The sequence below is a fragment of the Emydura macquarii genome, unplaced genomic scaffold (assembly GCF_026122565.2).
Source record: "Emydura macquarii macquarii isolate MOO-44397 ecotype Brisbane River unplaced genomic scaffold, CSIRO-AGI_Emac_v2 contig_3343, whole genome shotgun sequence".
Classification (NCBI taxonomy): domain Eukaryota; kingdom Metazoa; phylum Chordata; order Testudines; family Chelidae; genus Emydura; species Emydura macquarii.
The window spans coordinates 2,621,049-2,646,017 of record NW_027133480.1 but is presented as its reverse complement, the minus strand read 5'-3'; the positions used below and the strand labels follow the sequence as shown (position 1 = coordinate 2,646,017).

The 24,969-nt window shown below is 41.4% G+C and overlaps 1 protein-coding gene across 1 annotated transcript in view; it reads left to right on the top strand.

Annotated features, from left to right (window-relative positions):
* The window catches only part of ADAM12 (ADAM metallopeptidase domain 12), a 282,924-nt gene that overhangs the window by 67,731 nt on the left and 190,224 nt on the right, over positions 1–24,969 (top strand). Inside the window, exon 5 of the mRNA XM_067533368.1 lies at positions 10,094–10,167. Coding sequence (XP_067389469.1) covers positions 10,094–10,167 — 74 coding nt within the window. The remainder of the gene's footprint in view (positions 1–10,093; positions 10,168–24,969) is intronic.

Sequence of the window (24,969 nt, the reverse complement as noted above, 5' to 3'; positions counted from 1 at the left end):
GCCAGTGTTTGTTTCATTTCTTGTGGTTTTAGTTTACAGAGAACTTTTAATAGGACAGAGAAATATTTCTATGGTGGAAAGTAGTGCAAATCGTTTGTAATACTCTGTTGAATTTATCTTAAATAGATATGCTTGTTGGAGGACTTGTGTGTGTTGGGTTGCATTCTAGTTATTGTTCTAAGGTTCCCTTGGTAGTCTTGGCTCTGTTGGATCTTCCTATACCTCTCTCTTAGGTAGGTACTACCATATGATGTGAGGATATGTAATGCCAGTATAGAATTCTGACACTTATAAATGTACCTTTCAACCTTGAGGGGTCCCTATGTATAACATCAGTGGGTGACAAATAAGGGACACAAATGTCCCTTCTTGCAGAAAGTTTAAATTGACATGGGATTTATCCCCTGTGGTATGTCATTTTCTGTACCTGAGTTCCATGATTCTGAATTCTTACCTGAAAAAGAGAGAGAAACCCAGATTTGTGTGGAATGTAGTTAACTCTGGTGTTTCTGGAAATGAGGGACATTTGAGAGTAAGGCCTGTGAGGCAATGCACATTTCTGACCTTGATGATTTGTGTTAATTTTTTTCAGGCACTTAGAGGGGAAAAAAAACATGATCCTGCCCTTATAGTACTTATTTGTATTTGTTACCGAGATCAGAAAACTAATGCGTGCCAGGGTGCCCACATAAGAAGCGTGTCATTCGGCCTCTCCAAATGTCCTCAAGGGAACTGTCAGTCTGGAATTGACTGGAGCCCTGGTTATTCTTCTGTGACCCTTGCTTTAAGGTTACTCAGGACACACATTGTCTTTACTAGTTTCCCCCCAATACCCCAGCACCCTGTCTGTGTGTGAAGTTTGTCTCTGGAGACAGCCACTGGCTCATGAGGTCCCAAAACTGTTGGGCTGTTATCCATGGTCATGCTCCTTATGAGAATAGTTTAACCAGGAACTGATGCTGATATGTCTCCCGAGTCAAGGCCAGCCAGCCCCAAAAAGCTGTTTTCATCCCTGCATATTAGCCAGTCGGTTCATCACTCAGCCTGATATGCTGCCTGGGCCACTCCCGTCAGAAAAGGGGCTGCGCTGGCCACCCAAGATGACTCCTCCCTGCTGGCCACATTAGCCATGTGCAGAGGAAGGCCTCAGTGTCTTTTGGATCCATCTTTGCTAATCCAGCTACAGGCCTGCCTGAGCTAGCCTTTCCCAGGACCAGCCAGATTTCTTAGAGCCTATTTCTCAAGCTGTTTTAGGAGCCACTCCTGTTGCTGGTGCTGTGCCCTCTGCCACTGGTGTGGAGCAGCAAGCTGTATCTCCAGCAGGTTTTCTAGAAGTTTACAGGAGGATGGGCTGGGTCTGCCTCTGCTGTTTCTGTGTTGCTCTCCCTCTGCCATCAGGCATAGAATGTCTTCTATCTTCCATTCATAAATATCACCCATCCTCCAAAAACGAAAGGTGGGGAAAGAGGACACCAGCAAGCATTTTCTGGTTATCTCCCTTCTATCATTGGCTTTCCTGTATTTGTTCCAATAACCCCTTGATTCCAGGGATCTGCTGAGTGCCCATATTCTCCACTAGGTTGTCACTGCGTCACCACTTCCTATGTGCCTCTTTATAGTGGAACACAGCATTGCAGCTGCTCTACCTCAGTTTCTCAGATGGTCTGGTCATATGTGGCTCTGCCTGCCAGCCTGGTCACAACAAAAGTTCAACCCCCTTCTGGAGTAGCAAAGTTCAAAGGCCAAGTCCAAAACAATCACAAAATAATGGAGTCTTTGTCCTAGCTGGACTTGGTTCTCAGCCCTTCTGGTTGTAGTTGTCTATCCATTCCCTTCAGGTGGAGCACACTCCGCTGAGTCCTGCTTAACAGCCATCTACCAGTCCCAGGTACATCCAGAGAATCCCGTGTCAGAGTCTGCCTTCCTTCCAGGCTCCAGCCAGACTTCTCTCCACAAGTTAGAGCTATTGGTCTGCTCCCCTTCCCTGCCAGTGCTCAACTAAACAGACTCTCCCCTTTTTAGCCCTTTCCTTTAGGCCCAACATCCACTTCAGATGTAGGGAGTGAGACTGATAGAGCTCATTAACCATTTCCAGGTCAGTACGGGGTTTGTAAACCCCATCACAATGCTTACCCCTGGCCCCCAGCTACTGTATTGTACAGTACTTTACTTTGACCACCAGATTATCAGTTAGAATGTGACCTCAGTAAGTACTTGTTGAAAATAGTTATCTGTCATAGTTGAAATGAAATGGTGGTCTCAGTCCAGTTCCTACTTGACAAGTGTCCACGTTAAAATTGACACAGATTGGCACTGTTACTAGCAATCTCAGCAGAGTTCCAGAGAATAGGTATAGATGCTGAACTAGTTGTTCTTCAGTAGAAGTGTTCCAGTTCATGTTGGAGGTCCTCTCGGAGGGTGGGGTTTGGGGATTTTTGCACATTCTTGTTCTAGGCATATAGGCCCCATCCAGCAAACACACAGACATCTGCTTTCTTCCAAGCACTTAGCCAGGTGTCTAAGTGCTTTGCTGGATCAGAACTACAAGATTTGATTCAGTCAACAGCAATCTTTCCTTTTTGAATCAGGCTCACAGAACTTTAGGCTGGTGTTTTCAAAGGAGTCTGATGAAGTTAAGCACCCAACTCCCATTGAAAATTAATACCCAACACCCTAATTACTTCTCATGAGAATGACATCACTTGCTTTCAACTAAGGTCAAACTTGGGAGAAAAGTATTGGGGGTGATTGGCAGTTTCTCATGATGGGTTAGGGATCTGAACCATTTTCAACTCAAAACAGCAAAGATTCTGAGCTAAACATACACTAGATGAGCTTTAGAGAGACCATGACAAAACCAAAGAGATGTTTGCAAATCACAGACACAGAGCCAATTTCTAAATATTGTCTTGAGTGATTTATGCACCAGTGAGAGTTAATTGCTGATTGCAATTAAATGATATATTTATTTCATTTAATTCTGAAGATTTTGGGTTCCATTGAGATTTTTATTCTAGTTTATTTATCTTCCTAAAATTTTTCTTCCCCTTTCCTCTTATTTCTTAACTTCCATTAAGCACACATTACTTTGCTTTTGCACCAACTCATATTTCTGTATTACAAATATTGCACATAACTACCAGACCTGCTTGACTCTAGCCAACTCTTTCTGTCAAAATAAATTACATTAATCTGCCACATTTGCATGTGCCTGGTACATTATGTGGGGAAATGACATTCAGGCAGCTGTGGGCAAATCTAGTAAAATGTATGTCTGACCTAAGCTTTGCACAAGGTTGAAACCTCCCCCCAAACCTATTTTCATGTGCTTGTGTCTTACAAGGTTATTTCTCCTCACCTGAACTGTAGAGCCCATGCAGTTGATCGTTAAATGTGAAGGTCATTTTTGTAGTTGCAAAGCCTATCTGTTTTGGGTCTGTGTTGACTAGTGGCATTTTCTTTTTTTTTTTTTTTTTTTTTAGACACAGGCACCTGATTATTATATCCGAGTACCACATATTGTCATTAAATTGGTACTTGGGTGAATACAATAGAAACTTATGTGCCTACATGCTTTGTACACTCTACTGATTTGTGTACTCAACTATGGGATTTGCCATTTTATACGATTGAAATTTGGACTTCCCAAATGTATTAGTACTAACATCTGAAATTTTATAGAAGACATTTCAACTTTCAAATTGTTTATTTTATGCTATTTCTCTAGTCTTTATATTAGACATTCTTTTATTTCTGTCATATAAATGCTAATAAAACTTCTTTAGATAGAGTAGTTCCATCATAACTCATTCATGATAATCAGAAAAAAACCTTGAATCTTTTTATAGTAAGGAAAGTACAGAGTCCTGTAACTTAGGAGTGGCTACTTCATCAGCTTCCTCTTCCTTCCAATATAATAGAAAATTATTTAGAAATTTTCTATCCTGATCTCGGCAGCTAGTGTCAAGGGGAAAGCTAATAGCACTACAGCATGATCACAGTAAATGCCAAATCTGCAGCCTAAAGCAAGGTATAGGACAGCTATGAATGATACTTTTTCATAGATTACTATGCAACAAAAACATGCTATGGGCAATGCCCTTTGTAATTAAACTTCCAGTATAGATGTGACAAACATGCTGAACAAATCTACTCCAAAATATTGGCCATTAATATTTTCACACATGAAAGCTGAAGATGATTGTGTGGCTATTATTATAGTAATACATTTGCCGGTTAGTCGGTCCATCAAGACATGGACAGTTCAAAGATCTCTTGTTAACACACCAACTGTGGGTTCAGTTTGAGGCATAAGACAAAAACAATGGGCCAGTGACTATGCAAAATACACAAACTAGTTATTTATTTGTATTCCAGTACTGCCTAGAAACCCAAACCAAAATAGGTGACGCACTGTGCTAACTGCTCCACCTATAGAGTATGCCTTCACAGCATTTGGGAGCCTGCAGAGCAAGCTTCCCAGCCCGGGTTGGCGGGGCTCGTGCTAGCACTCTAAAAATAGCTTTGTAAACAACACTTTGAAGTTGGGTCTCAGGCTGGGGCTTGAGTGCTGAAACCTAGGGAAGGGAGTGGGCTTCTGAGAGCAGTGTGGACGTTGCAGAGACTTGGCCTAGTCACCCGAGCTGAGACCCAGGTGATCAGTGGGCTTAAGAGCCTGAGCTGCTGCCAGAGCCTCTACTACACTTGCGCTAGTGAGCTAGCATGCTAAAAATATCTGCCTGGGCTAGGCAGCTCGCACCCAGCTGCAGTATATGTGTTAGCCCATCTCTCACAGGGTATCTGTGGCTAATTTGGGATCTGAACTTGGATCCCCTGAGACCCAGTCTAATGCTTAAACTGCAAGACCATCCATGCTGTCATCTAACTTTTCACCCAAATACCAGTAAATGTCTTGCTGGGGAATGACCTAGAATCCTGGGCATGGGCCACTTGTGTGGTTACTCAATGCAAAGAGCAGAAAGCCGCAGCCGTTGGCTCTGACCTTGAGCTGAGAGCTTTCTCACTACATAAGTCCTGGAGAGCTTTCCTGTGATTTTTAAAAATACTTTTTAGTGATTTCTAAAAACAATGTTTAATAAATAGTTTTACTTCAATGTTCTTCTGTCTCTGGTTTTCAACTGAAATTCGAAGGGGGAAGTTAAGGGCAGGATAGCCACAGGAGAGCTCTCCTGAAGGCAGCTTCAGTGCCAGGGAAAAAATCCAGACCAGGAATCTGTTGTTTACAAAAATAGTTCCAGCCAATGATGGATATCGTCATAAGTGGCAGCTGCTTTTAGCCAATCAGGAGCGTGTAATTTTTTAAGCCAGGATTTTTTTTATGGAACAAATGATGTTTCCTAGTCAATTTACATTTTCATTTGGCAAAATATTGTGCTTGTATTTCTGAATCATTCATGTTCCAGGAGAGCACTAAATCTAAAAGTCATTGCGTAGTCTACTCAGCAGGTAAAAATATGCATATTGATTCTAGTTCCTTTATAAGAAATGAGAGGGCTTCTTCCCTGCCAGTTGGCTCTTGGATGTGTTCTATCTTTTTCTCTTTTGGTCTGTTTCTGTCAACAGTAGCCTCGCATCTCATTCACAAGAGATGATTTAAATTGTTCATTGTTTGTTTTATCTATTTTTCAGGGGATTTGTCCAAGTAATTTCTGCTTGGCCTCAGCTAATGGTCCAGTTCAAACTGTGTACCATTTATTCAGTGTTTTGCTTTTTTTTTTCTCAGATGAGTAAATAAATTTCACTAATTTTAATTCAAACCTACCAAAAAAACAAAACAAAAACAACTGTGGAATTTGCACACATTTTCATAAATCCGAGTACAAGCTAATAGAAGTATGTGCCTTAGAATTATGTTGTGTGAGAGTGCATAATGAAATGAATTTAGGTACCCTGAATTAGGAAATGAGTGAGGAAAACAGCAGAATACTTTAAAGGTCTTAGGATCATGGCTGTTTCGTACACAAACCATTCTCTGGTCTCATATGAGTACTAGTTGAGTACCAGAAAAAGCAGTGGGTTGGTGGGATTTCCTAGTAGAATAGGTCAGAAATCAATAGGCTACTTGGAAAAGTGGTCATAGACTTAGCAGGTCTGTAGTGTTTTGTTGTAGTGTAAGTTATCTTGTTTTAATAAAATCATTTTAGTTTCACATTTTATAATGTTCAAAGATCTTGCACGTGGAATAAGTGGTGTCAGCATGGAAATTAATGGTCTGTATCCCTCATTAATTTTTGTTTGTGTCTTACAACAAATTGACTGCAAACATTTTTTGGTTCTTTCCAAAAGAAACTGTACATTACATAACACTTTTTACACACTACACCGATGTGGGTTTTTTTGGTTTGTTATTCTAAGCAGAAAATATAAAGCATTTAACTGACATTAGCGTTTATCAAGAGTGGAATTTCTATTGAATCTTGCAACTCATTTTCAAAAAGTTGGCTCGAAGTGGAAATTATTATGCTTTACAAGAAACAAATACAGTTTTGAAAGACTTGCAACAACAAATGCACAAACAGTTTGGGGGAACATTAACATAACTTCCTACAAAATAATAACGTACAGCACGTTTCAGAGGTTTATATATTAAAACCCACTTTCTTCAGAATAATCTCTGATTCTCTTGCACATTTGAAATATGTCTATGTAAGGAGCTTATATGGCCTGTTACCACGATATCTGAGCACCTCCCAGTCTCCAGTGTAGTTATCCTCACAACATCCCTGTGGGATAGGAAAGTGCTATTGTCCCCATTTATTTTCCAGATTGGGAGCAAGACCACAAGTCACTTAGGACACACAGGAACTCTGTAGAGGAACAGGGACTTGAACCCCCATTTTCCATGTTGTAGGGTAGAATCCAAACCACTAGACCATCCTGCTCTAACAGCAGCAAAAGCACTCAGTATTATGGATGAAATATTATTTTAAATTACTTATGCACCTTTTGAAAAATAACAGTTTTATCTTTTGATGGTACATTCTCCTTGGCATCATTTTTATATTACAGCTTGGTAATGTTAATTGACTGTCAATGAAATTTTATTATGAACTCATGAATAAACATATCTATCATTTACATGTTAACTTAAGGCTAGGAGAACCCATTATGCTGCGGCAATATCTTAATTCTTTACTGTGTTACATTATAGTTAATTCTATTTTGTCCTCTTTAAATTCTGTGGTGTGCATATCTTCTGGGCTTTGGAATCAGTGCAATAATATTAAAGTGGTAATCAAAATTACCTCTAAATATTCATGCAAATAAATGACTCCCATGTGTCTGGTGAATGCCAAGGCTGCAGTCAGAAATATTTATTGGTACTGTGGAGGGATCTAGTTATCGCAAAGTACACTAAGATACAGTATTTTAATATTGTTATTGTTTTGCCCGGGGGGAAACTGCATGTGAATCTACCCTAGTGTTATGAAATGAATGATTTAAGTTGGAAGTGACTATATCTCTTTAAAAGTACAGTCTGTACTTAATGGTATGTTTGAGAGAGCTGGAGTTTTGCCAGATTTTCACTATACTGAATTTGTAATTCTGACACAACGTCCTACATGCACATATATGGCAATCTCCCCATAATGATTTCAATTTAAAAAAAAACATTTTTAAATGATTTTTTAAATGATTTTTAAATGATTTTAATGATTTATAAATCATTTATAAATAATCATACTTCAAGGACATGCTGTCACTCAGTCAATCTGAGGTAATACAGACTTTTTGGTCCATAAATCAGAAGCATTTCTCTATAAATCAGTGAAATGCTAAATCACTAAAATTCAAGTGTTTCAGCTCTGACTGGCTGACCTAAATTTTTCAAAAGCAAATTAAGTGCACAGGTCCATTGACTCTTTTAAACTACAAACAGAATTTCAGAACAAGAAAGCATTGTCTAACAATTCAACTAAGCTTATTTGTTAAGGTGTAAACTGAGCATAAATGGTCTGTGATGTGTATACAGACTCGTCAGTTGCCAACAAGGGGCGAAGGATCTGGTCTGGGTTTAGCCAGCCCTGCCCCACCACACCTGTAAGAGATGCACAGGCTAGAGGAGGAGGTAGAAGGGAACAGAACAGCTCACTTGGGAGCAGACAAGGGAAGAGAAAGGACCTCTACCTTGCATCCCCAGATGAAAGGGCTGAGGGAAGGGAGGACTTGCTTCTGTTATATTCTGAGAGGGAGGCACTTCCCCGTCTTGCATACCCTTCAGTTTGTTGGTGTTAGTTTCCCTTATTTTGTGTATGGACTACCACTGAAGGGAAGAGTCTTAGAACAAACCTGGCTGCCCCAAGAAGAAGAGAGCTGCCATGCCCAACTGCGAAAAGGTGCCAAGCGGTGAGCCGATCCCCTTACACCTCCCTGTTACAGGTTGCAAACTTTGGATGCTAGAGAGGTGGTAGGAAGTGGCCCAGGGAGGCAGCCTGAAGATGCTCCTGGGTATCAGACTCTTTGTTTGTCCTCACAGTGCCCTGGGCTGGAGCCTGGTGGAGTAGGAGGGCCTGGGCTCCACTACCAAAACCCCCCTCTGCGTGTCAAAGGGCCTAATCCCACTTGGCAATGCTCCCCACAAGTGAGATGATCACATGGTCCTTACAGTAAATGTGGTCTTTGTATTAGGAATCACTTTGCATACATAAACTGTAATTCAGCATTCAAGTGCAGTACTTAGGAATTACTGTATGGGTATTGGCTCGCTAGGCAAAGTAGTATTTTAATGCCCACTGCTCTACACCCCTGGCTTTAGCCTTCTATTTGAGGATCTCTTAGAGCTTTGCAAATATCTAATGAATTTAGCCCCAGGTCCCCTTGAGATAGGGAAGTATTATTATTGGGAAACTGGGGAACAGAGAATTGAAGATCTTGGCCAGTGTAACACAGAAATTGTGTCAATGCTGGAAACATAATCTAGATGTCCTGACTCCCAGTCCCAGAGTGGGATATTTAATTTTTTTGGTGCTGATCTCCAGTTGACATCTGGCACAGAAAGTCCTCCTCTTTAATATTTGTTAATTTCCAATGGTGTTCGATGACCTAGTGAGATCATATAGCTTGTATGTTTTCAGAGATTATTATTTTTTTAAATTTCTGATCACTCTGCCTGGAATTATCATGTTTTTATTGATTGAGTGATTGATTTTTAAAGTTTAAAAACCTTGGGAGGGAGAGATTGGGGGTTTTGGTTTGTTTTTGTTTGGGCTTTGGTTTGTTTTACAGAAAGCTTACAGAAATACCTGTTACAATTTACAAATATTTCTAGGAAAAATAAATTAATTCAGCAGTTCTGTATTTCCCACTGAAGTTCCAGTGATGGTCATAGGTCCATACTGCCAAGAGGTTATACACTATAGGCCCTGATTCAGCAAAGTACTTAAGTAGAAGCTTCAAGTACATGAGTATTTTCATTGGAGCCAAACAGCTGACTCCCCAATCTCAGTACCACAGATTTGGTTACAGGTGAGGAGGGAATTAAACATGACTATGAACTTCTTAAATTGCAAACTGCCTCATAAGGCCTAAGGCAGATTCAGTAGTAGTTCATTTTAAAAACGCTTCAGTGAGAGAGAGATCTTTCATGAGGAATTTGTGGCAAGATGTCGTTGCACCAGCATTTGAAAAAGAAAAAATATTGTTTTAAAATTGTATTGGGGATGTTCTAGGAGGTCTCCAGGAACTGATTTGCAATGTACTACTCTGATTCTGTCTTACAAACTGGTTCAGGCACTCTTCCTGAGGTCAGACTGACAAGAAGATAGCTAAGTGATATAATTGTTTAATGTATTCAGAGTCTTTCATCTTTATGAAGCAGGTGTGGTACCCTTCCCATAGCCATACTGCCGTTCTCAGTATTAACAGTGAAATATTGCTTATGAGATGTTGCATTGCAAAGAGTTCCCATTCTCTTATTAATATCATTATGTTCTTCCTTTTAGCAACAAGGTCCCTATCGTGCCAGGTACTGAGCTGCCATTGAAGATGATGGGATTTGAGTGGGATTGCAGGATCAGGCCCTAAAATAATGTTATTGACACTGAACTTAGTTGTCATCTTTTTCATTTTTCAGGGTCACCCAGCAATGCTGAAGTTTCTAATACAAGCTGAAAGTAAGCAACTAGTCATCAGTCTGGAGAGAAATGAGTAAGTAGAGCTGATTCAAATTCCTTGTACACGGGAGGTGCTAGTGGAGGGATTATAGTATTAAAACTGATGGTGTGTGTAATGGTTGCATCTGTGGGAAATTCTACTTCCTAGCGCTTATCGAAACAAACTCCTGCCAATAGCATTTCATTCATAGCAACTCCAGTCTGTATTTTGGCAATTTTAATTTTGGTTACCGTACTGTAAGAATCTAGTATCTCTATATATTGCATTGAAAAGAAAACCATTCCCTCTCAGTGTTTTCCTTGTTAGCAGCCTTTTGTTTTTCCTGTGGTAACCCCCTCTATTTACATATTGAGGGTCCTGGAGTGTCTTCCTGGAGGGTCTGTTCTTCCCTGATTCTTCCTGCTGCCACTGGCTGACTGCCTGTGCACACACTCTACACTGAGATGTAAAGTATGAGTCAAACAGTCAGTCAGCATTAATCCCCTGCTGGAATTTTCAATAGAGGTTCCTTGGCTTTCTTGGAGGGGGAGGAGAGATGATGCCACATAAGGCAGCTGTTCTCTGTCTTGGTCCCACCATCCTGGGTAAGATGATACTCCCAAACGGCAAAGCCCCAACTGTGTGGTGTTCTACTGCATGAAGTTTATACAACCACCCCCAGAGAAGCTGGTGAACAATTCCTGTTCAACTCGGTTCTTTCCAGTCTGCATATACCAGCTACATGGACTGTATTTCGTGCAAGTTTCAGCTACATTTGCTGTTAGTTATATGATATGCCCACAACTAGATAGGACAGAACTGTGTGTTTCTCTTTGGTACTAGTAGTTCGGCCCATTATTATGAGACAGGTCAGGGCCCCCTGGTATTAACTGCTATACATACATGTAGAAACAAAGGGTCCCTCTCCTGTAGAATTTATAGTCTAATTTACAGTCTAAGGGATGGGGACAGAGGTACAGAGAAATTAAGTGACTTGCCCAGGGTTAGGAAAGTGAGGTTAATTAGGTGAGGAAGTCTGTGGCAGGGCCAGTAATTGAACACAGATCACCCAAGTTTTAGTCCTTTGCTTTAACCATCCTTCCTCTTTAAGCCCAAGTTCTCATGCCAACAATAACAACCACATTCTGGGAAGCAAACAGAGATGGAACCATTCAAGATAACAGAAAATGTCCTAAGTGTCTCAAGAAAAATACTGTACAATGTGTGTGTTACACTGCAGATCCAGGGTCAGATGCATCCTATGATCACCTTTTCCCTAAAACTATAGAATGGTGAAAAGGATTTTCTGCAGGTTTTGTTGCTGGTGAAATCAGCAACAATACTTATTTTCATCTAGCAGAGAAGCTGCAAGCACAGGCACACAGTGGTTGTATAAACTTTTTTTTTTGGGGGGGAGGGGGGGGGCAGGGGCAGAGAGGGGGTGAAAGCAAATGTCCATGGTATGAAACATATGTGCTGGCCTCAAGCTGATGACAAGTAACCAGCATGGATCACAGTGTGGGCATCTCTCAACTACTTCATGTTAAAACCAGGAATAATACTCTTTATTACTATTCAGTTGGATGACCTGAACATCATCCCTCTGTGGCACAGTGTCCACTTCACTCTCATAGTTGGTGTTACACGCAAATCACAATGGTTGCTGATTTTTAGTGCTTCTTACTAGTTCATTTCCTCTGTCTGAAACAAGATGCAGATTGCAGCACTCTGAGATTATTCAGGTCCAATTGTTCACTGCAGCTAAAAGAAGACTGAATTTGCTTAGTAAGTATGGTATTAGTTTTATATTCTTTTAATCTTTGACAAAGAAGTGCCTAATTTCCTCAATGTAGAATATGCCACGATCGAGGAAATTATTCACATTCTCTGTCAAAGATGTAAAAGAACATAAAACCACTAATATTGCCATTAGTGAACATATTAAATCCTGTTTTATCTGCAATCAACAATTGGATTTAGATATCTTCAGGACTACAATTTGTGTTGACTTTAAGAGATAAGAGGCATATGAAAGGACTGCAGATCAACTAATCAAATCATCTGCTTGACTAACAAAAATGATATCCTGCATTAATTTTGCAATGCAGGGATTTACTTAAAAAAATCCTTTATTTATAAATTAATGATCTTTACTTATCTATACAGTGAGCTTTTCTGGACTGAAATGTGTTTTTTAATTTATCATTTTTATTAATTTTTCTAAATACAACAAATATACTAAAATACCAGATTCATCATAATATTTAAAATAAATAAAGAGGGTTAGGCTAAAGGGAAAGGAGGAGAAGCGACATACCTATCTTCAGGGTCTATGTTAATCCTAAACCTCTAAAAAGGAATAAACCATAGCCTCAGGTCTGTAGTTGCTTTTTTAACATTAGATACAGTTGTATTCCCTTGTGCATCCAAATCTGTATTCTAAACAACTCTCAAATTATCAATCTTTAGCAGAGTTTTTTTGGGCCAGAAAATTGTAAAAGAATACCACTGGCTGAGTAAATCCAGGAAGTTTCCTCCAAAATAAGTAGTTCTGGAGCCTCCCAATGCATCCAGTCTGAACACATTCATAAGTAAAAGCTTTAAATGGAGATATTTCCATGCTCCAGAGCAGGGCAAGCCAAATTGTTGCTGAAGATCTACAAATGGTTTAAATTTACAATTGTCAGTTAGCTGTGACACTGTCATAATTCCTCTGTCCACCCAAACCACCACACAAAGATTTTGCCACTGAATTTAAGGATAGGATTGCTTCATAGGACCACGTCTACAGAGAAGAATGGATGGAAATAAAATTGCCTACCAAGTTCGACCAAGCTTGTCTCACAGCCATTATTGTGGGAGCTCTGGAACCATCAAATTTATAAGAATTTGATCCTACAATACCTGAAAGGGGGAAAGGATATACCAATTCTTGTTCAATCTGAACTAAAGGTGGGGTCATATCTAACATCCACAAAGATGTCTGGCTAACAAAAGGGAGATATGATAATTTTTCAAGTTGGAAAAACGGAGTCCTCCCAAAGATAGGGAGAGTTGTATATTGTTGTCTTCGAGTGCTTGCTCATGTCCATTCCATTGTAGGTGTGTGCGCGCCCCATGCATGGTTACTGGAAAATTTTTCCTCTTAGCAGATCCCATAGGGCCGGCTGAGGCACTCCTGGATTCCCATGTGCATGACACAGTATATCAGGGGCCTATGCCCCCTCAGTTCCTTCTTTCCGCCACTGACGGTTACTGGAACTGCATTCTTGCTTGCTTTGGCGAGTGCCTCTTAGCTGTAGTCTTTGTTTTATAAGTACTTGTTAAGTAGTTGTTAGATAGTTGTTAGTTATTGTTATAATAGTAGATAATAGTAGATAAGGGACCTCCACCTGGCGTCGGGGTATGCCCCCATCTCTGGGTTTTAAGCCTTGTAAATCATGCAGGAAGGCCTTTCCAATAATAACCCGCACAAAGACTGTTTAAAGTGCCTTGGGAAGTCTCATCAAAAGGACAAGTGCCGCATCTGCAAGGCGTTCAGACCCAGGACTCAAACAGACTGAGATATCCATCTGAAGGCCTTGTTAATGGAGGCGGCCTTGAAATCGGCATCGGAGCCATCCTGCTCCCTTTTGGCACCGAGCACCAGGTCAGTGCAGAGTGCTCCACCGGCACTGGCTCCATTGCGGCGCTGGGCTTCCTCTTCACCACAGAGAAAGAAGCCCAGAAAACAGCATCTGGCAGAAGACTGCTCCCCCGCGTGGAAGAAGGCCAAGGATGTGGGTTGAGCTCCGGGGCAGCTCAGAGCCAGTGTGCCGAGCAACTCCTCAGGGGCAGATTTTGCCCGGGGCAGTGAGCCCCTCTGCAGAGCACCCCCCGACTCCAGAGAGTGGAAGGGGACCACTTCACCTTCCGGTGCCATTGATGCCAAAGGCGCTTCAGGCAGCAGTCGACCTGCTGGCTCTGCCCATTCCTCGTACCCCGTTGGCCTGGACAGAAAGAGTGAGGGGTAGGGCGCCCGCATTGAGGGGGAAAGCTTTCATTGGTCCCACCCAGTGGCTGCACACCTCACTGGACCCCCAATGCACTTCTCCATGAAGTGGGTCATCGCGGCTGAGATCGATCCCCACTGAGAGGCTGATCCCCTGGGGCACGTTCCCCAGCACTGAAGTGGTCTCCGCTGACAGGACACTGGTAACCACAGGAGCCTAGACAGTCCAAAGTGTCACCCATGATTGCTGGCTCTGAGGGCAGCGGCATTGACAAGTCAACACAGGTGCCACTCAGTATCAAGCAGACGCTCCCCGTCTGGAGCCCAGCAACCGTTCTCAGTCACCGGCACCAATGAGTTCGCCTGCACAGGGTGGCATAAAATACGGTCACTGGCATTGTGGTGCTCGCCCAGGGAGGAGTCCCACTGACTGCGGTCCTCCAAACCGAGAGGCTCCCAGTTGCCCAAACACCGCTTCCACTCCTCCTCTGACTGCGGGCAATCCCCCTCATCGAGTCGGTCCAGGCAGCGACACCGCTGGTCACCGGACTCGTACTCCCCATCCCCAATACATCAGTCAAGGGAGCACCGGGATAGGAGGCACAGATACCACTCCCTCTCCCTTCGGTACCATGAGACAGAGATGGTCAAGTTCAGGGTGATGCTGCTCACCAACAGGAGTGTCCAGCAAGTCCAAGGGGGGAAAGGACCTAGGGGCTCCCCCTACCCAGCCTCCTCAACCTGAGGGGCAAAGGCAAGGTCCCTGGCCGGCCCCTCCAGGATGGCCTCAGGGTCAATGGCCACCCCAAAGGCATTACTAGAACCCCTGGGGGTGACAGGTGACTGTGGGCCCCTACTCTCTCATCTCATCGGGGAAACAATCGGGGGCCCCAGCACCACCGGCAGAGGTCCATGACTCAGAGTCAGGGAAGCAGTCGGACCCTATGGAGGGTATATCTGTGGGGGCACCTGTGCACTCAGCAGAAGTGCCGGCCCCTCTGGCACTGGGTTAGTCATCCTCTTCCTCCCCAGATGAGGCACTGGTGGCAGGCCCATTGGCTACCCTGGACGACTTCCGAGCACACCAGGAGCGCCTAAAAAGAGTGGCCTCCAACCTTGGACTAGAAACAGAGGAGCAGATGGACGACCTATTTAACATAGTGGCGGTGCCATTCTGGGTCGCCCTGCCGGTGCATGAATGGGTCCTACAGTTGGCCAAGGGTGTCTGGCAAACTTCATCCTCCCTGCCTCCGACCTCGAAGAGGGTGGAGAAAAAGTATTATGTTCCCGTGAAAGGGTTTGAATACTTGTTCACCCACCCTGCACGGAGCTCCCTAGTAATGGCAGTGGCAAATGAAAGGGACAGGAAGGGACAGCCTGTCTCAATCCCCCAAAAACAAGGACAGCAAGAAACTAGACTAGTTTGGGAGAAAAATTTATTCTACGGCCAGCCTCCAATCTCTGGCCTGATCAGGAACCTCTGGGCCTACCCCTTTTACAATGGCATGAGTCTGCCTGCAGCTACTAGGCCATATGGCAGCATGCACCTATGTGCTCCACCACACCTGCCTGAAGTTCAGACTATGGCTGGCAGGCACCCCATGGACAGGGTTGTCACAGTGCCCCCATGGGTCCTGGCCCCCTAGAGTGGAGGTAGACCCTTGGACAGTGATGGAGGGAATGCAGACAGGGTCTCCTCAATGACTCTGGTGTGTCAGATGCTTCGAACGGCAAGATTGCTGAAGGGCATAGAAAAGCTATACCCATAGGTCAAGGATCCCATACCCCCCTGGGACCTGAATTTGGTCCTCTCTAGACTCACAAGGGGCCATTTGAGAACTTGCCCATTTCTGCCACTGTCATGGAAGGTGACCTTCCTAGTAGCTATCACTTCGGCTAGGAGGGTGTCTGAAATCAGGGCACTCACCTTGGAGCTGCCTTTATATGATTTTTTTATAAGGATAAGGTCTAGCTGAGGCCTCACCTAGCCTTCTTGTCCAAGGTGGTTTCACAATTCCACACCAACCAGGACATTTTCCTGCCAGTGTTTTTCCCAAAGCTGCACGCTTCCAAAGAGGAAACGAGATGGCATACGCTGGATGTATGCAGAGCCCTGGCTTTCTACTTGGAGATGACGAAGCCATTCCATAAATCCATGCAGCTGTCCATCGCGGTGGCCAAAAGGATGAAAGGCTTACCTGTCTTGTCGCAACAAATCTCCTCCTGGATAATGGCCTGCATATGCTTCTGCTATGAGCAGGTGAAGGTTCCGCTCCCAGGCAACATCACAGCTCACTCCACCAGAGTGCAGGCACCTTCTGCAGCATTCTTGGCGCGGGTGCCTATGCAGGACATATGCAAAGCTGCTACGTGGTCGTTGGTTCATACCTTTACGTCCCACTATGCTATTGTACAACAGGCTAGAGATGACACCAGATTTGGTAGGGCGATGTTGCAGTCAACCAACTTATGAACTCCAAACCCGCCTCCAAGGTATTGGTTGCAAGTCATGTACAATGGAATGGACATGAGCAAACACTCGAAGAAGAAAAGACTGTTACTTACCTTGTAACTATTGTTCTCTGAGACGTGTTGCTCATGTCCATTCCATGACCACTCTTCTCCCCCAACCCAACTGTCAGAGTTGACAGAAAGAAGGAACTGAGGGGATGTCAGGCCAGCAGCGCCAGGCACATGGGACTCCAGGCGGCAGCAAAGCCAGCCCTAGGGTATCTGCTAAGGGGGAGAATTTTCCCAGTAATCGTGCATGGGGCGCGCATGCACTTACAATGGAATGCACATGAGCAACACATCTCGAAGAACAACAGTTACAAGGTAAGTAACCATCTTTTCAGAGCCAGTCTAGGTTTCTTACCTGCGTCCCAAAGGAACATTATGAAAATACTATTGAATTTGTTAAAATAACTTTTGAAGAATAGAAATAGGGAGACCCCTCAGGACATACAAAAATTTTGGGAAGGACAGCCATTTTCTGTATATTAATTTTACCCCACAAACTGAGAGTTAACAAACTCAATTTCCGTAAATCATTAGCCACTTGCATAATAATTGGTTCTAGATTTGTTTTAGGGATGTTCTGAATGTTTCTGGGAATTCAGTATTCCTTTTCAGGACCGGAATCTGTTTTTTAGTACATGCTTGAATGGCACCAGCACAATGGATTCCTAATCATAATTGAGACTCTGGGCACTGTTGCAATACAATAAATAAATATTACTTCTTATCCTCACTTTTGGAACTTGTAACATACCAAGCTGTTGAGAGACACCAAACCACAAAAATAGCTGGTCATAGATGTTGCAAAGGTCACTTCTTTCTTTTGGTTGGTGCTACTGACTTTATTATGAAGACAAAATAATTTAGTCTTCAGGATTTTTTTTTTCATTTCATTTAAGATTTTTTTACTCACATTCAGGTTAATGAAAAGGTTGAGTCCAACAGCAAAATTAGCACTGCCACTTTGATTGTGAACATCAGTGTCATGTAAGTTGCTTTGCAATGTGTACTGGATGAAGATCTGTGTGCTATGCATTATTACTGTTGACATGCCTGGCACTATGCAGATATATAAGAAGAAATAATCTATATCTCACAGAGTTGACAATCTAAGGACTTGATTCTTTTCCCACAGAAATCAGTGGCTACATTTCCAGTGGTGTTAGTGGTGTAGAGTCAAGTCCTGTGTTGTAATATGTAGCTATAGAATGATGGGGTGTGGGAATGGCAGGAGAGAATGTAACACACGCTCTTGAAGTTTGTATTGGTTAGAATCAACACCAGGCCTACTGTTATGGCCCCCTACCTTCGTTTCCCTACCTTCGTTTCCAAGAATTTTGGGAGGTTATGGGGGCTGGGATCTCAAATTAATGAATGCAGCAGCACTGTTTCTTCTCACTCTCCTCTGACTGGGATTTGCTGTATCCCCGTAACCTCTACTTATGCATATGGAGGGCATGATATGGCCCTTAGTGATTAAAGCTGCCAGGGAGTGGAAGTTGGGTGACTTGGATTCTATTCCCAGTTGTGCCCCAGACTCACTTGCACTGATGGTGATTAAATCACTTAACCCCCCTGTTTCACATTTGCAATATGGAGATAAAGCCACTTGCTTCACACAGGCATTTAGGCTTAATTGATTAATTTGTATAAAAGCATTTTGAAATTCTCAGATGAGAGGCACTAAAAGAAACACAAAGTAGAAAGTACCAAAATTAACCTTTTGGAGAATGCAGTTTAACATATGAAACAAAAACTGCCTCTTACAAAGATGAGTGTTGGACAAAACCATTGTCAGTGTGCTTGAGATAAAAGTGGAATGCTAATTACAAACACCTTTACAATTTGTCAAAGTCCTGATATGCATGCTCCGTAACGTTGCTGCCTATTATTTTCATGTAAAATATATTATCCACTGGGGAATTGGAGGAGGAATGGGACCTAAACGACGTAAGTTCTGCACTGGGTCATGCAAAACTGGGTACAGTTTTCCGTACTTAGCAGAAACAGCTGCTCTGAGTAGCCTTCACATTAAAACCCATTAACTGAAAACTTTAGAAATTTTCTAAAGCTAGAGTTGTATTTCAAGAAATGATTTCAGATGGATTAGCTGACCCAGTTGGGGAATGATGTGTTAAACCATCTGTCATCTGTGGGAATATTTAATGTGAATTAAATAGTTTGCTGATTTTTAGGATCAGAAGATGCGTTGATGTTTTGTTTTTATGCAGCTTTTATAGTTGGCACTGGGAAGGATTACTTAAATACATACTCTTAGATTTCAGATTTTCCTGATGTTCTTCAACCATATACTTTAAATCTCCCTACATAAAGGTTTGCTCAATATTTAAGAACTTTTATTTTAGTGACCAGTCTGAAGAGAGAAGTCATATTTGGTAAAAGCAGAATTATTTGCAGTAAATTCCATTTGTCTGTCTTAGAGGACTATCTTGGGAATGTATGTTGCAGGCATATGTATGATTTAGCTCTAGAATATGATTGCACTTCTGGGTGCCTTGGAGTTCTGCAATACCTCAACATGTCTTAGAAACACTTACCATCTGGAGAGACTTTCAAAATCAGCAAATCATATACCAGATACAAAATAAAATTTCACTTGAATCAGCCCTCACTGTTTTATACTGCATTGCATGAAACAATACCAATTCGATTTTATTGTGCAAGCTACAATACTTTATGTGCTTGCAAATTCCATTAAAGTTAATGGGAATTATGTATGTGGGTTAAAAGGAGAGCAGATTTAATTTTTTTCCCTAGTTTCATTTATTACATTAACATTAAATCTGAGTTTGTCAATGGACTGGTATGTGGTAAATCCTATAAGTGTTTTCTAGGTGCATTTGTTCACTGATAGCAGAAACATACTGTATACTCATGCAAAAATAGGCACCTATTCCGCAAAGCATTTAAGCACGTGCTTAATTTGAAGCGTGAGAGTAATCCGGTTGAAATGAATGGAATTGCTCACTTACTTAAAGTTAATTAGCTGCTTTAAGTGCTTTGCTAGCTTGGGCCATAATTACGAAATACAGCTTTGAACAGGTGTGAGCCCTTTTAAACTTTGAATCACATGTATGTAAAAGAGTCAGTCTGGCAAAGATGGATGGTTAAAATAGGATGGTAATTTCATAATAAATTAGAGTGCTTCTGAGGGAAGAATAGGGAGGAAGGATGGCTTTGTATTGAGAGCCCTGACTTGTGACTCAAGAGATCTGGAGCCAGTTCCCAACTTTACCACAGACATCCAGCATGACCATAAGTGAGTCACTTTTATGGGAATAATAATTCTTCCTGACCTTCGAGGGGTATTGTGAGGATAAACCCCTCAATGATTGTGAGGCACTTGATTAATGTGGCATATCTAAATGGATATATAGAACACCTCGATTTCACTGGCCATTTCCCTTCAAGTTTGTGTTGTGTTAAAGTCCAATTTATAATGTATTTTAATAAAGAAAAAAAAACAGAAAAAGACATCAGATGGTCCTCCCCTGTTCCCCTTGCAAATTTCCCTATGCCTTTATCTTGCTGGGGCATAGTCTGCCCCTCTATAGAAGAGATCAACCATCTAACACTGCAGCTCCCTTGGAAGTTTAGATACCCAGAAGTCTAAGGCCATCTGTGACTATGCAGCAGCCCTGTGTTCCTGGCAGTAATGCTAGAGTGGAGCAACAATACCAGGGATTTCTGTCTGCGAGTGCCGCAAGGATCCCCTTGAAGAGTGAATCCAAAGCAAAAGGTGCCCATGGAAAAGATAATACAACCTTTGTATGTGTGAATTTTTTCCCTATCAGCTCCTGGGGATTGGAAAGAGGACAATGTGTATGTCCCAATTATTTATTTATTTATTATCATTTTTGACCTGTCTGCTCCTGCCCCAATTTGTCCTCTTTCCAAAAGTGGATATCCTCCAAAAAGCCTGGTTAAGTGGGGTTGCAAAAGCTATTTTTTACACAGGACGGAAGAGGTATACGCTGGGCGGATCCTCTCCAGGCACAACTCAGGGGCACACTCCCTCCTTGAGATTTATTGTGCACAGGATGCCATTACTATATGTATGTGGGTGCTTTTATGGTTAAAACACAGGCCTGATAGTCTATGGGCTAGGTCATAGACTACCTGTGTGACTTTGGGCAAATCACTTATCTTGACTATGCCTGTGTTTCCTCATCCATAGGATGGGGATAAAATGGGACATTTGGGAAGGAAGAGATGACTAAAAAAAGCCAAGGACCAGATTTGCATACTTGGGTGACTAAATACTTGGATGGATTTACAATCTAAATCCATATATAGGCCCATAAATAAAAGTGATCTGATCTTCAGATGGGATGAGCATCTGCAGCTCCCACTTAAGACCATGAAAAATGCTGGTGCCTCTGAAAATTGGAGCATTGTTAATATAAGGATCTGATTATAGATTTTGGCATCTGATCCTACTCCCATTCAAGTAAGTGGAAAGACTTTTCCTATTGATTTATATACGAATTGGATCAAGCCCTAAGTCCTTAATTTTAGGCACTCACATTTGAAATTTTGGCTTAACCCATCCATAGAATCTTTTCTAAGTTGTAAAAAAGAACTGTGCACACTTCTGTAGGAAAAGAAAAATCCCTCCGTTTCTCCCAACCTGTCCTTTCTGAATAGGAGTCATGATTGGTTTGCTGATGACACTGTAGCTGGAATGATTTAAAAGGAAATAAAGCACTTCCACTGCCAAAGAAAATAACTGACAAAATTTCCTAATGAATTGACATATTTATATATAATCATTGGTTTGAAATGTGGATAAAGAAAACCAGTGAAAACAAACAAAATTATTAAATGGAGAAATAGGGCCTCCCAGACTATACTTACTATTAAAATTCACTGCTGTAATTTGGCCAAGGAGACTGTAACTCCCTTACTGTTTTATCTGCAAGTACTGGAGCCCGGAGTGATCCTGCAGTGTTTCAGAGCAAGCTGACGATTGGAGTTACACTTTAGTGGCAGTAAAAAGTTGTTTTGAAAGTCAAAAAAGCAATTCATTTCCACATTGGTACCAATTTAAATGTATGCACCACATTGAGAGATTGGAATTCAGTTATTAACAGTTAGTGGAAAAGGGTAGTGTTCATACTATTGTTTTATTTTTTGGCTTTAGTGAAATAAGGTGACTTGAAATAGTTCTTTGGTTGTTATAAGGATTGCATGTTTTGTGATAGAATTGAATACTGAATATTCTAAACTGCCATACTTTTGCAAAAAGTAAACTATGATATTGTTCTCTAAAGTCAACAGTCATTTGTATTAAAATGTGTGCGCTTTGATCTTTTCTGAAGTGTTTTTAAATAAAAAAGGAATATTCTGTGTTTTTGAATAAAAGACAGAGGTATCTTTCCAGATCAGATGGCTAATGATGATTACAAATTTCACTAGTCTCCCTGGTAACTTTGATAAAGTTGGTAATTATCCTGTAAAATTATCTAGCATTAGAACTGGCAAGCAATTTACCAACTGTAGGCAAAAGCTATTGTTAAGGATAGAGTGAGACTTCCCATATAATGCCCTGTATTCACAATCTCATAACTTTCTGAAAAAAAATCTTTTTGATTAAATTGTTCATGCTTGATCTCAGCCCAAAAATTATATTTTGGAAGGTTTGAGCAAAATCTATTTACCTATTTTTCTTATATGGGGAAGAAAATAAATACTACTTCTGCTCGTGTTAAGACATTTCACACCATATACAACACAACAGTGGCTGGATTTTACAAGATGAAACTTTGCAGGTAGCCAGTCTTCCCCAAGGACTTGTCTCCGGGTAGTTTGTGCAAACAATGAATGAATAAGTAATAGGGTTCCAAGTAATATGGAATTGGCACATGCACAATTTGAAATTTCCTCCAGTTGCATGGTCAAATTATTCCACAGTCCTGCAAATAATATTGTAAATTGGTAATAGCAATGTTAGTTATGTACATGTGGATTTGACTGCTACTTTGCTGTGTAGTTCCATTGTTGTGCCAGTTTTGGGCTATGCCAAAATGGAAGTACCCAATGAAATTAAAGGCAGGCTGGGAAAAGATTAATTACAAATATTTATATTAATATAACACTAGGAATGGGAAGGAGAAAAGGACCAAACTGCTGAACCAGAGCAACAATTGTGACCACCCTGGTGATTGCACGTCACCAAGTCATGAACATTACCATGCCCTCTTTATCCCATGTCCTCCAGTGTCTTGGGAAACAGCTGGAAAGTGGGGAATGTAAATTTTCATCTTGATAGCTGGGAGGTAGAAATGCCATATCATCACTGCCATAGTCCTACCTCCCATGAGTACCACTGAGCACAGGGAATCAAGAGAACCAACAGACCTTTTGTTGTCATCCTGCTGCCTCCTATAGGCTAGGCCTGGGTCTAGGATCCCCTATTTTAGATGGGGAAACTGAGGTGCAGGAAAGCTAAGTGATTTGCCTAGTGTCACACAATGAATTTATGGCAGAGTATACTTACACTAACCCTAGGCCAAAAGATTGTGGAGCCATCTGGGGAATGGAGACATTTTCTGTCCCCGTATGTTTCACTAAGAACTTTAGTTTTAGGTGCTGCACCCTGGTAACAGCTTTGTATCAGGACAACACAAGGTATTGTCTTGTGCAAAGTTTCCCTGTCACAAGCATCAGGGTAATGCAAAGAGTTGTATCTGCTAATGAAATTCACAAAAAGTAATAGGAAAATATATTCGTTACTGTAATGAACAAGATAAAGGAATGTTAGCTTTAAATTCTTACTTCCTGTCTTTATTGCAACAGCAGAATGTCATATTTTCAGATAACTTTATCCTAATATATCTTAGCAGGGAGGCTAGAGAAGAGAATTGGCTGTATTAATGCAAGAGGAATGTCTACTCCCTCTCCTGTGACTTGTCAAGAAACAGCACTGATGGTGATGTTAATAAAAACACAGACAAAATATAATAATCCATGGCTTTAAAATAAATAATTAGGAAAGAGGAGAGGGAGGAAATTTTTTTCCCCATAAACTTTATAAACACCCAACTAATTACTGTGTTCCAGCACATGTGTATAAGAACATCAGAACTTAAATGAAGGCCTCTAAGATATCACCAAATCATTATTCATTTTGGTAGTTGACACATTAATGTTTCCAACTAGTCCCACATGTTTGAAAAGCTCTCAGATGACTTCTTGAATACTCCTTCATAATGTTCCCATCTCCCAACCAACTAGATCTCAGAGTTTGGATTAAAGTGGAAATACTTTGGAAAAAGCAAGCTATTTTCCCTTAGGTGTTCAGTGTTTTAGTGGCACTGAAAGTTAGGTGGTGACTTTGTCTTGCAATGTCTCGTGTTAAGATGCGATGCTGAAATTAAGAGATATCTGCTTCCCTCCTTAGAAAAGTTGGCCAGGTACTACATTCTCGATCTGAAAAGGCAGAGAAAATTGTAAGCCTTTTCAAAATCAGGGCTGAATGTTCCTTCAATGAATTTTCTGCTGGGTATTTTCATGTTGATGCTCAGTTCTTATTTAGATTCCTGGGACTGAGAGATGACAATAAGTCTAGTGGCCTCTAGAATTTATCTTCTTCTCTTTGCTCCTAGTGACACTCTCTGGGCTTGTATTCAATTTCTTAGTCATTAGCCTTTCCTGAAAGTTCTGCAGAGGAAAATTGAATCTTGTTGCTTTGATAAAGGGTTTTACAGGGAAAGATGCCAGCCCACTTTATTATCTTTTAATCTTCACTGTTGAAATTTGTATATGTATTTTAAAGGTGTTAGTGAATACAGAATGCACTGAAGTGCAGTCTATCAAGGGAATTTTCACATTATTTTATGTAACATCTGGAGAATGAAGGAATCAAAAAGAACAATTCAATTCACTCTATGATCCTTCTCCAGGAACCCAAGCTACTGCTACCATGTTGCGACTCTATTTAGTTTCTCTGGAAACTAAATACAATTTCTCTCTTGGGCAGGGAGACCAGCCAGCAAGAGTGAAAAATCAGGATGGGGGTGGGAGGTAATAGGCACCTGTATAAGACAAAACCCCAAATATCCCAACTGTCTCTATAAAATCGGGACATCTGGTCACCCTACTTTCAGGCCTAGGAAGGCAACAGGACTTTTTAGTCTGCACCTAAACTACACTAAGCTTTCGCTATAGCTACTGCAGCACCTAAGTGGAAACTAAGTATATAATTTTATAGTAGCATTAGTGTCTCTGTCGATGTCTGATTTCAGTAGTCCCACCATTGTCAGCAAGGGATTTACTGTTGCTGATTTGTTAGGTCATGTTGATTACGACTGACTGGATGTACTTGC